Source organism: Euphorbia lathyris, chromosome 7 (genome assembly GCF_963576675.1).
Source record: "Euphorbia lathyris chromosome 7, ddEupLath1.1, whole genome shotgun sequence".
Taxonomy (NCBI): Eukaryota; Viridiplantae; Streptophyta; class Magnoliopsida; order Malpighiales; family Euphorbiaceae; genus Euphorbia; species Euphorbia lathyris.
Window position 1 is genome coordinate 70,555,787 of NC_088916.1, and position 13,797 is coordinate 70,569,583.

At 33.3% G+C, this 13,797-nt stretch overlaps 1 protein-coding gene across 1 annotated transcript; it reads right to left on the bottom strand.

The window, feature by feature from the left end:
• Positions 1 to 8,089: 8,089 nt before the first annotated feature.
• LOC136200583 (transcription factor MYB93) lies at positions 8,090 to 10,257 on the bottom strand. The gene is made up of 3 exons (XM_065990957.1): positions 10,125 to 10,257; positions 9,730 to 9,859; positions 8,090 to 8,837 (listed from the first exon to the last, which is right to left on the bottom strand). The coding sequence occupies exons 1-3, from the start codon at positions 10,255 to 10,257 to the stop codon at positions 8,090 to 8,092; spliced, it is 1,011 nt and encodes a 336-aa protein (XP_065847029.1).
• Between the last annotated feature and the right edge of the window lie 3,540 nt (positions 10,258 to 13,797).

A 13,797-nucleotide genomic window follows, 5' to 3' on the forward strand; every position in this document is an offset into this window, starting at 1 on the left:
CTCTCCCAATTCTATTGGCGTGGTTGAAGGCTTGACTGGTGATACTAGATCGGGTGATTGATCCGAATCCTTCCGCTGCAAATCAAGAACGGGATCCGCGCTACAAGAGGTACGTAAACCCGTTTACTTATTCGGATAAATATATATGTTGTGAATATATGCTTATCCTAACAGTACTTGCTACAATTTGATTAGATTAAATATAAAGGATACAAAATTGACAAGATTAAAATTGGATGTAAAATTAATTTAAGTTGTTAATTTGATTAACTCAAATATTACATAAATAGCTTATGTAATCAACCAATTAAATTTAATTTAATTGAGTCTTTGCATGTTTGGCGTTATGGACATATTAGACCCTCTATAATAGTTATTCAGTTTTTTGGTATTTTAAATAGGACCTGCGTGTCCTGTCTTCTCTTACTCTCTATTGTATTTCTCTTCTCATCCAAATCCCTTCAAATAAATTGAAGTTTCTTAGAAATTGAATATTGTTGTAATTCAAGGCGCCAAGGAGAAGACGGAGGATCCAAAGAGAAATATGTAATAGTTAGTATTTCCCTAGGGTGACCCTTTATTCCGTTTCTGGCTCAACGGAATAAACTTAAAGATATGTCCATAATTGTCAATGTTGAATGTATGAGTGTCTGATGTAAGCTAAAGCAAATCAAGACTAGGTTAGATTATGAGACTTAAATAAAATCCCTCACTAATTAAAAGTTAAGTAAATAAGCAAGTTATTAAAATCAGTTGCCCCTCCCTAATATTATAGTTCAGCCGGCAGTACTGGGGGCCTTTGGGTTGTTGAGCAAACTCAAGCTCGGGGTCTTATGGTAACACCTGAATTATCGAAAATCGTTTTCACGAATATGGGGTAATGCCTAAATTAGGCTAGAATAATTGGATGAGCAAACTCATGTTGTTCTAACCTAATGGGCAATATGGTTGGGATTGATAAACGACACATATCAGTTACTAATGTGGTTAGTAACCCAACAACCTAGAAGTCACATGTTTGATGTGATTGATTACATGAATCTACCTAATGAATGAAACTAGCTTATTGAGCAAACTCAAGGTGAAATTTCAGGAGTTAGGATTCTAGCTCACTAAAGGGTTTGTGAATATCCTTCGAATTAATATAGGGGGTTATTAATTTGGTAAAATAGTGGGAGAAATTTAAAAACATAAAAGACCTACGTATTTAAATTGTAATATGAATTAAACAAATGAATAACATCCGTCACTTTTCTCACTCCCAGGTTATTAACGAATCGTACTCTAAAACAATCATGTCGAAAACCGATCTAAGAAATATCCTTACCGATAACAAATTGAATGGTTCAAACTTCACCGACTGGTTTCGTAACCTCAAAATTGTTTTGAAGTTCAAAAAGATATGGTATGTATTGGATACGTCGATACCCGCTCTTCCGGCCGATGATGCACCCATTGAAGAGATTGATGCCTATCAGAAGCATAAATCCGATGATGAACATGCAGGGTGCATCATACTTGCATCAATGACATCGGATCTGCAAAGGCAACATGAGGAGATGGATGCCTTTTCTATTGTCATGCACTTGAAAGAGCTGTTCGAGAAATAGACTCGTTGTGAACGTTTTGAAATATCAAAACTGTTGTTTCGCTGCAGGATGCAAGAGGGCACATCTGTTATGACACATTGTGTCAAGATGATTGGCTATATCACCAAACTTTCTAGTATTGGCTTCGCAATGGATCATGAACTAAGTGTGGACTTACTTCTTACATCCTTCCCAGAAAGTTATTCCCAGTTCACCATGAACTACCAGATGAATGACTTATAGACCTCTCTTGAAGAGCTCGCCAATATGCTCAAGACTGTTGAGCCCAACTTGAAGAAAGATAAGGTGATACCCGCTCTTGTGATTGAGGGATCAAAGAAGAGGAAATGGAATTTTCCCAATCCAAAATATCCCAAGAAGAACAAGGGAGGCAAGCCAGCCCAGGCCAAAGGAAAGCAAGTCAAGAAGCCCAAAGGGGAATGCCACTTCTGTGGTAAAGATGGGCATTGGAGGACAAATTGCGCGGAGTACCTAGCTTCTCTCAAGAAGGGAAAGAACGGTGCTTCAACTTCTGGTATGTTCTATATTGAAATTAATTCAATTTCGCAGTTTGAATCTTGGGTATTAGATACCGGATGTGGATCTCATATTTGTATGAATATGCAGGAACTAAAGCAGACTAGGGAATTGAAGAAAGGAGACATGAATCTGCGAGTTGGAAATGGTGCAAGGGTTGCCGCGCTCGTGATTGGGGATTATGATCTACATCTACCATCAGGACTTGTAATAGAATTAAGGAACTGTTTGTATGTTCCAGAGATGTCTCGTAACATTATTTCTATTAGTTGTCTAGTTAATGATGGCTTTCATGTTTCAATTAAGAACAATAGTTGCGAATTTTATAGAAACAACATTTTCTATTTTTCAGGAATATCATTGAATGGGATTTATATTTTGAATGATAAGATTTCTGCTTTCGCAATTGATACCAAAAGACTTAGACTAGATAATTCAACTTACTTGTGGCATTGTCGTTTAGGCCATATAAACCAGAGACGCATGCTTAAGCTACATCAAGATGGGCTTATAGACTCAATTGATTGTGAATCAATGGGAACTTGTGAGTCATGTTTAAAAGGAAAAATGATAAAAACACCCTTTAGCAATAAAGGTCAGCGTGTATCAGACACTCTAGGATTAATACATTCAGATGTATGTGGTCCTATGTCAGTCCAAGCAAGAGGAGGATTCAGATACTTCATTAGCTTCATAGATGATCATACTAGATATGGTTATATCTATTTGATGAAGCATAAGTCAGAAGCTTTTGAGAAATTCAAATGCTTTAAAAATGAAGTTGAAAATCAAACCGGAAAGACTATTAAAATACTTCAATCCGATCGAGGTGGGGAATATCTTTCAGAAGAATTTATGAATTATCTAAATAAATGTGGAATATGCTCACAATGGATGCCTCCTTATACACCACAACACAATGGTGTGTCAGAAAGGAGAAATCGAACCTTATTGGATATGGTACGATCCATGATGAGCACTGTATCTCTTCCAAAATCATTCGGGGGCTATGCCTTAGAGACTGCCCTATTTACCTTAAACCGAGTTCCAACCAAATCCGCCAGTTCCACACCATTCGAACTGTTCGTTGGTAAAAAACCCATCTTCTCCTTCATAAGAATATGGGGATGTTCAGCATACGTCAAACGTATTGTGTCAGATAAATTAGATCCCAAGTCTGACAAGTGGTTCTTCATTGGATACCCAAAGGAAACTGTGGGATATTACTTTTATCATCCAGATGATCAGAAAGTAATAGTATCCAAACATGCAGTGTTTCTAGAGAAAGAGTTTCTAGAAGAGACACAAAATGGAAGCATAATTGAACTTGAGGAAGTTCAAGAGGAATCACATGTTGAAACCGCGGAAGAAGAAGTTGAACCCAAACCCGTTTCACTAGATGAAACACAAGTGTCATATCCCACTCATAGGTCTCAAAGAGTTAGTGAACTCCCAATTAGATATGGTTTTCTAGTGGGAGATAACGAACTAGTTCCCGTGTTAGACGATGAACCCGAAACCTACGAAGAAGCTCTTGCTAGTCCAGAATCGAAAGCATGGCTTGAGGCCATGAATTCTAAAATGGACTCCATGTATACTAACCAAGTGTGGACTTTGGTTGATCCACCCGAAGGGATAAAACCCATTGGGTGCAGGTGGATCTTCAAAAAGAAGACGGACATGGATGGAAAGGTTAGTACCTATAAAGCTAGGTTAGTAGCGAAAGGATATCATAAAAGCAAGGAGTTGACTATGACGAGACTTTCTCTCCAGTAGCCATGTTCAAATCCATCAGAATATTGCTTGCAATTGCCGCTCATTTTGACTATGAGATTTGGCAAATGGATGTGAAAATAGCTTTCCTAAATGGAAACCTGCTTGAGGATGTATACATGATGCAACCTGAAGGTTTCACGTCGAAGGATGCAACCAAGGTTTGCAAACTTCAAAGGTCCATTTATGGACTCAAGCAAGCGTCTAGAAGCTGGAACAAACGCTTTGACGAAACCATAAAACAATTTGGTTTCGAACAAAACTCTGAAGAGGCTTGTGTTTACAAGAAGATAAGTGGGAGCTCAGTCGTTTTCTTAGTACTATATGTTGATGATATACTACTTATGGGAAACGATGTTGCAATGTTGCAAATAGTAAAAGTTTGGTTATCGGTTAATTTCTCCATGAAAGACTTGGGAGAAGCAGCTTATATCTTGGGGATTAAGATCTATCGGGATAGATCGAAACAGCTGCTTGGACTATCCCAGTCTACATATATTGACAAAGTCCTAAAGCGTTTTGACATGCATGAATCGAAAAGGGGTAACTTACCAATGGTCCATGGTGTCAAGTTATCAAATGATCAGTGTCCTAAAACGGACAGTGATAAGGATCGCATGGCTGTAATTCCTTACTCCAGTGCGGTTGGTTCGATCATGTATGCCATGCTTTGCACTAGACCTGATGTGGCGTTCGCATTGAGTATGACGAGCCGCTATCAAGGGAATCCAGGATTTGATCACTAGATTGCTGTCAAGAACATTCTTAAGTACCTTAGAAGGACCAAAGACATGTTCCTCGTATATGGACACGGAAAATTGAAAATTGAAGGATATTCAGATGCTAGTCATCTGACTGATGAAAATGATTATAGATCCCAATCAGGATACCAGTTTATCCTAAATGGTGGTTCAGTTAGTTGGAAGAGTTCCAAGCAAGGAAGTGTTGCTTTCTCGTCGACTGAATCAGAGTACATCGCAGCTGTAGAAGCGGTAAAGGAGGCTGTTTGGATTAGGAAGTTCATAACAGAACTAGGAGTGGTGCCTGACATTGTGAATCCCATTACTCTGTACTGTGATAACAATGGAGCCATTGCAGAAGCAAAGAAACCACAGTCTCATAATGCATCCAAACATTATCTCAAGCGATATCATCTCATTATGGAGATTATAGCCAGGGGGAGACGTGAGAATAGAAAAAGTGCCTACTGAGGACAACATTGCAGATCCGTTGACCAAGCCATTACCACAATGTAACTATATATAAAGGCGCAAATCTTTCATTAAGAAAGTAATCCTAAGTTTATTTAAGTAGTTGTAAAGTGTTCATACAAGCATGGAGTGAGACTATACTTTGCAATAGACCAATAGACTTAAAACCAACCCAAGTCAAGTAATATGTTATAGGGGTTGGCATATTACTGTTGAGACTTGCATGTAACAGTGTTTTCTGTCGAGACAGAAAGCTGATCTCACAAGCTTTAGATATTTAGATATCTAGACAGTTACATGGATCCGGTGAAGGAGTTCATTCGGATTGGGACCGACTTGAGATAACAGAATGGATTAATTTATCTAAAAGTGTCAACTGTTCATCTCATTTGTATTAGTAGGTATAACTAATCCTCAGACTCAAACATTCATTAATTAGTGATTCTGGATTATGGAGTCTGGTACTTTGATTCTGTGCGAGCACGATCCAACAGGTGAGAGCCTGGGGTGTGTGAGAGCAGGGTTGGGTATCACACAAAGTAATTGCAGAATAGTTAATGTCAGATTGAGCATTCGTCACTCCTGATAAATGGGAGATATATCCATATGACCGCTTGTGGTGAATTAATTGAAATCCTTGCAAGGTGATAGAGTTAAGAGTAGAAATAGAAATTTCACTTAACTTATCTTTCAGAGTAAATTCAACCTGTACAAGTAAAACAGACTCTTCGCTATATGTAACCTTGACACGTTCCATGGTTATAAGGAATTGACCAACAGGATATAGTTGATGAAAGATCGTATTATACTGCACCTAATGCTGAAAGGTTAACGTCAGTTATCAACCTGACTTCTTAATTGCTTTGGGGGAATATCATAGGTTCTGCTAGTAACAGCTCGCGACGGTATTCCGTTATATACATGTTGGGATTAATCAGGATGAATTAATTCCAAAGGATATATACGGCTAGTGGCAATGAGGAACCTAATGGGTCGCATATGGGACTTGGAACCAGAGGACGAAATTGTAATTAGCGGGACACACTGTATGGGCCGAAATTCATTAGTTAATTAGGGATAATTAATTTGATTTAATAATTATAATTAGATTATAGTTATGAATTAAATTAAAGGATTATCTGATAATATTAATTAGAGGTTTTTGATGTGATTGAAACTCTAATTAATTATCTCTAACAATAATTAAATTATTAATTTGATTAGATATAATTAGTTATTATTTTTTTTTGGTAGGAACGGAAAGAAAAAAAAACAAACAAACAAAACAACTCAACCCGGGATCAGCTTAGGAAAACTGACCCCCACCACATCCTCCAAGATCAAAGAAGAAATGAAGTCCGGTGGAGAAGAAAAGGTAGAAAGACCCAACAAACCAGAGTGCCCTTCCATTAGTTATTATTTAGATAATAATAAAGTGTTTATTTAATTATCTAATTAGGAATCCTATTCCGAATACGATTCTAATTATTTAATTACCTAACACAATTGGGATTAGGGTTTTGAGAAGTCTATAAATAGACTCCCTAACCCCAATATTTCGCACAACACAAAAGAAAAGAGGGAGGAACCGTCCCGTCTTCGTCTCGGCTAATTTACATTATTTCTTACTCTCTCTTTGATCTCATATCGATTTTTGTTAAAGGCAATCATTGCGATTGCTATTTTAAAGGTTGATTACTGATTAGTTTTGTTTTTCTGTGTTGAACAAAACGTTCGTTGCTCACGAGTTGATAATAAGAAGTTGTGGGCACTTTGTTTGCAACTGTAGATAGTTCTTCACCAAAGGTATTACTTTCTATCACTCTTTATATGAAATAACAGTTAACAGATCTTGGAAAAGGGAAATAGATAAAATAGATAAAATTTTATTATTCCACTACGCCTAAGCTTGTCTATTTTCCTACATCAGTTATGTTCAAAAGCGACGCAAAGGTTGTGCTAGATTCAATCCGAGCACAACATCAAGATCTTACTGAGTTTGGGCAAATTATTCAAGACATTAGAGACTTCATTCATGATCACCCAAATTTTAAGGTGAATTTTGTTGCAAGGTTAGCGAACGAGGAAGCTCACGCCATGGCACGAAATGCTTGTTCCTATGCTAATTCTTTAATTCATTGGTCTAGTGCTGTATTTATTCGAAACATTCTAATTCGGATGCTTCTTTCTGTTATTACTATTTCGAGTTTTTCCTTCAAAGAAAAAAAAAAAAAACAATAGTAGATTATGGTATGTTAGTCAAAGTTACTATACAATAATTACAAAATTATGTCGATGTATGTCAATTTTTCTCTCCTCCAATTATCTATTTTATAGAAGATTATATCTAAATTTTTTACTAGAATTAACATTTCATCCAAATAGTTTAAAATAAATATGACTTTAATTAAGTGAATAGAGTAGTATAATACATTAATTTAATATTTTATTGAGTTACTCATTAATTTTGTGCATTCATATATATATATATATATATATATATATATATATAATGACTTTAGATTTTTCTCTAGCACTCCTTTTATATTGAGTTAATGAACTAAATAGAACAAAAAAAAAAAAAAAATCAAGGCTATTTTCATGAACTATGTAAAATCAATGACTATATACATGATATATGTATATATCTAGATAGAAAAATCATGGATAAGGGTTCAATTTCTCCTTCAGTATCAAGGTAATCTAAAATTAAGTTTAATTATTAATTTAGCTCCTCAATTTAGTAATTAATGTTAAATTAATCCAAAATGACACGTCATTATATAATTGGTAGCTTTTTAATCCATACCAATTTCTGATTTGCCATTGTGACTTTGAATTAATTTAATCTGAAGAACTGAATTGATACCTAAACTTGATTTCGGACTAAATTAATCCGGCCAAATTGATCCTTTACTTGAAAAATTACACGAAAAAAAGAAAGAAAAATGCAACTGAAAGTACTGGAAAGCGCTTGAATTAGGAAATGTCAGGAATAATGGAATCATCAAAGATGAAATCAGGCCAAAAGGAAGAAGTTCCTCCTGTCCCATAGCTAGAAGTTGTGCTGCTAGCATCAATATTATTACTTATTGAGTTCTCTTGAGGAGGAACAGAAGTAGTAGTAGTAGTACTTGGAGATGGAAAAACCCATGATGATGAATCATTATTTCCAAGATTGCCCAAAATTGAACTTAAATTTTCAGATTGACCCATTAATTGATCATCAGTATTCAAAGATGGTTGAGAATTGAAAGGGACTTGTGGGTCAGATAATTGAGGCAATAATAGGTTTGAATAATGGAGTGGTTGATTGAATTGCTCTGATGATGATGAATTTAAAATTGGTGAATCTAATTTAGGGATTAATGAATTCAGAATGTCCATATCTGTAATGTTATTATTGCTATTTTGAAGAACAGCAGAAGAAGAGGAGATTGAAGCTGCTGATTGGAGAAGGTATTGGATGTATTGGACTTTGGCTAATTGAGCAGCTTCTGCTTGTAATCTCAAGGCATGTTGATGGTCTAATGGGTGATTTTCTATGAGTTCTTTGAGGTTTAAAAGGGCTATGAGATTAGGTAAGCTTGCAAATAAGTCAGTTCTTGGTTGATGTGTCATTGGATCAAAACCCATTTGTATTAGCTTTTTCTTCAAATGGGTGTTCCAGAAGTTCTTGATCTCATTGTCTGTTCTTCCAGGTAAGTGACTAGCAATAGCTGACCATCTGTATAAACAATAATTGACCATAACATGTTAATATAGAATACTACTACATGATAGATAAAATAAAATACATTCATGACATTTAATGATCAGTGTCGGAGTCGGGATTTGAGATTAGGGGCTAATTTTAGTCCTATAGTGGAGTCGCGTGTCAGAAATTAATATAAGATCTTTAATTGAGTCTTAACTATCAGCTTAAACTTTTAGTTCAATTGGTTCCGTAACACCGCGAGAGAAGGAGCCGGCGGTGCATTGAATGGAGGAATAGGATGATTGAAAAGAAAGAAAAGAAAGAAAAGGTTCAGGAGGGAGAGAGAAGGTCGAAAAGAAAGAACATAGGGGCTAATTGGCGGAGGCAACACTCTACAGGGGTGTTAGGCTGCCTCTACCACTAGTAATGATCCGGTCTCAAGGGGGTGATGTTGGGGTGAAATGTCTGACTAAGGAGCAGTTCTAATTACGAAATACAATGGTAGTAGAAATGAACTGAATTTAACAGTGAAAATAGATATTTAACAGTAAAAATAGATATGAAAGGATTGGTTATATTAGTAAAATGTATTTATAATATATATAGATGCGTTTTAAAGTCGTGACACTGAAAGAATGAGATTTGATGAAAGCAAATAATATCTACATGATATTGAGTGATACCATTACACATATTTCTTGAATTGTAGTGTCACTAATATTATAATCTCTTAGGTTTTATTCCGTTACATAAATAAAATTTCTTCAACTTACATTTTATTAGTATTAAAGTCTAAATTAAAGTAAATCCATTAAAAAATAATTATCATAAAATAAAAATCAAGGACTTTTATATTATAAAATAAAATTTTAGGAATCATAATATATATAAATAAATGTAGGAAGAAAAAAAAAAGAATTACTTGTTTCCAAGAACAGAATGGAGATTGAGAATAGTTTGTTCTTCATCTTGTGAAAATTTGCCTCTCTTAATATCAGGCCTCAAGTAATTTGTCCACCTCAACCTACAGCTCTTCCCACATCTATTCAGACCTGCAAAAATTGAAAAATAAGAACATAAAATTAGAAAAACATTCATGCTTTAGAGATAAAGAGTGTACGGAATCCGTTGCACCCTCTGTTATTGGAATTCACTCTAAGAAGGGTGTTTCCAGACGGCCTTCCGTCTGAATAGAGAGTCTGAAAATGCTGTAATTGCATCGAGAGAGTCTGGGAATGTTGCAATTGCATACAGACTCTCTTTCTTGACTCCGTCACTGATTATATTACATTGATTATATTAAGTTGGAATTCGAACCTGCGAGTTTAGGGAGAGCTCTCCAGCTGCCATGGCCATGTTTTTGGATATGGTCAATGAGCTTTTGATCTTCTTCAGGAGTCCAAGGTCCTTTCTTTAGGCCATTCTCATCACAACAAGGAGATCTTCCCATTTTTGTTATGTTTCCCTGCACTCCACTGCACTGCTCACCAAAACGTATCTATAGCCTTTCTATTTATACACCATCTTCCTACCTAATCATATTTCCTTTTTTTCTAAACTATATTGTTTAACGATTTTTCCTTTGGTTGACTATGGTTTTGCACGCTACCATCAATTCTCATTTTTGTTATAATTTATTTGATTGTTTGGTTCGAGACTGCTCAGGTAACGATTAACGTGTTTTTTTTATGTATATTAAGATTTAAATTCGAAATCTTTAATTTAAATGAATATGGTTACATGAATTGTAATATTAATCTTGCTAATACATATAGGTTTAAATGTATTATTAGTCACTGAACTTACATGGTTGTCTTAAAATGGTCACTTAATTTGTCTTAATGAAATCATTCAACTTTGAGTTTTCTCTCAATTAGGTCACTCCAACGATTTTAGTGATTAAAAGGCATCAAAACGATAACATGTGTGACACATCAGTATGAGTCAACTCAGACACGTGACATTTAGGTGTGCGTCGCTTGGCAGCCACGTGTCCGTGATTTTTATGAAAATAAAACACAATTAGTTTTTTTTCCATAAAAATAACCGAGACTTGGCGGTCACGTGTGTCATTTCGGTCAAAGATATGAGTTAACTCATACTGACGTGTAAGCAATATTATATAATGTCTTTTAACTACTGAAATCAGTTGAGTGACCCAATTGAGAAAAAACTCAAAGTTGAGTGATTTAATTGAGACAAATTAAAGTTGAGTGACTATTTGGAGACAACCATATAAGTTCAGTGACTAATAGTACATTTTAACTCAATACATATATGTATATATTTACCTTATATATATATTAATTTCTCTAATAAAACGTGGCATCTATTTAAACGTCAAATTCAAAATATTTTAAGAAAATTTCTAACCTAACAACTCCATAGAGTACTTAACATCAACAAGCTAATGATTACAATAGATAATGTTTTTTCAACTCTTTTTATTAATTGGTTTTAGTTTTTTATTGTATTTTCTTCAAAAAGGAAAAAAAAAAAACAAAATTAGAATACTCATTAAATACATATTCTCCTAAAATGTACTTTTTTATTAGTGTAAAAAAACTCTATCAGCAACCTTTTTAATTACTATATTTTCAAAGAATACATACACCCAAAATATTCTATTTTTTTAAGAGATTTTACTATACGATCGGTACATTACGTCGCTGTCAATATTATGTAATTAATTAATTACATATTTTTTAAATTAAACTTTATACATTAAAATATAAATCCTAAATACTAAAAAAATAAACGTTGAACCCCGAATTATAAATCTTAGATCATAATATATGAGGTGAAATCAAATTATTGATCCGACGTACAAATAACGTGATGCGTCAAGTGTACAGTGAAATTTCTTTCTTTTTATATATTATAACAATTTGAAAAATTAAAATTTCAACATATTTAATTTTAAAACGAGGATAATATGTATATCCTATATTTAGAAAATTTTAATAGAATTCACTGACTATAACAAGACAAATTTTTTCATAATTTGACCTAAGAGGATATTTAATCCTAAGACAAAATTGTTCGTGCAACAGAAAATAAAATACTAGTACTATATTTAAATGTGCAATTTGCATGTTTTATTATCATAAAATATATAATTGGTCCGTCCGAGTCATAAGGATACAATTGGAAAACAAAGTATAAATTGTAAAATGTAAAGCGTGGAAGGTCGCTATTGGACGAAGGAACGCATATCATGCACGCAAGAGGGGGTCTTTCGTCACTTTTTTTTGCATGGCTTCAAAAGCTACTTACGTCTTATGTATTTTTATATTGGATTTACGAATCTACAAGCTACGGATTATATTAATTTTAAGGATAAATTACAAAAAAGGCCCTATTATTATCAGGAAATTATTAGGAGTACTCGGTTCTCCATATGTAATATGGACTTATGCCTATTATAAGAGAGTCCACTGTTTTAAATATTAAGTGAGCCCACAATACATGTGTTCAAATGTGAATTTGAGTACTCCAAGTGACATAAAAAAACCCGATACTTGGCTAAAAGTTTAATTGGGCCCTTAATTCATATCTTAAAAATCAATTAGGCCATTAACTTTTTAAAGTCATCAATTAGGTCTTCAACATATACAAGTTAATTAGATGTCATAACCTTCTAAAATCACTAATTAAATACTCAATACGTGTTGAAACTGCTAACTGAATCCCTCGCTCAAATGAAATAATTTTTTTTTTAATATTTGTCATTTTGGTTTATTAGTATTTTAAGATATTTTAAGTCTCGGTGATTGGTTTTGGTTAATATTTTATATCTAGGTTTAGTTGTAATAAAAAAAATTAGTTAAAGTTAATCGATATATATATATATATATATATATATATATATATATATATATATATATATATATATATATATATATATATATATATATATATATATATATAACATAGTAATTTTGGTTTGCTTTAAACCATTTTTTTTTACTAAAACTGAGCTGATAATTAAAACATTTAGAAAATACTAATTGAAATCGAATTGAAAATATAATCTAAAATAACCGAATTAAATTTTAATTCAATGATAGTAGGGATATAATTGATGGTTGCAGTATGCATTAGAAATGATGATTTTCAGATATTTTGTAAAATATTTTTTTTAGTAGGAATATCGCCCCATTTTAGAAATTTCCGAATCCATCATTATATACATGTAATATCATGCGGATCTTATCTTGTTCGGATTTTTCACATGTCAGACAATAAAAAAATCAAATCTTCTATCGTGATTAAACGAATTTCATCCCTAAACCTATTCCGGAATCACAAAAAGCGTAAAATTTTAATTTCCGAACCACTTGCTATACAATGATACAAAATACATAAAGAAAATATTTAATTTTTTTAAATAATGTATAAAATGAACTCACCTTAACACTATTAAAATTTCAATTATATTATTTATAATTAATAAAAATAGGAATATTTGTGTACCTTATCTTTGAATTTATAATCCAACTTACATTACATGTATGTATGTCTTTTTTGAGGTATAAATACTCCTGAAATTAATGTTAGTTAGCTCTAGGAAAGGACTTTTGCCCCTTTTTAGGATTTGAATACAATATCATATAGTATACTTTTAGGACAGGTGGACAGTTTTATGACATTCTGTTGAATCAATCAACATATTACTAATTAATTAATATAATTATTATTTCCACCGTGTCACCTACCCAACCTCTATTCATGGACATATTACACATTAGATTATGTAAATTATAAAAAAATGGAGTTGTTAATTTTAGAGGAAAAAAATTACCTGATTTTCCATATTTTTTGGAAGAGGATGCAAAAAGACATCATATACTTGCAATGTTAGGAAAATAAAAAATAATACAAATACAAATATAATCTTAGTCTTTGCTGATGTGCAACTAACAGATCGATAAAGTTAATGAGAGGGTTATTAGAAATATGTATGTGACTGTAAATTAAACAAAATATA

What these genes read in the sequence shown, in the direction of transcription:
- LOC136200583 (XM_065990957.1), bottom strand. Translation starts at nt 10,257, where the DNA reads ATGGGAAGATCTCCTTGTTGTGATGAGAATGGCCTAAAGAAAGGACCT. An exon ending in AGCTCTCCCTAAACTCGCAG is followed by an intron (nt 9,860 to 10,124) that starts GTTCGAATTCCA and finishes CAATTTTTGCAG; the next exon opens with GTCTGAATAGATGTGGGAAG. An exon ending in CATTCTGTTCTTGGAAACAA is followed by an intron (nt 8,838 to 9,729) that starts GTAATTCTTTTT and finishes TTGTTTATACAG; the next exon opens with ATGGTCAGCTATTGCTAGTC.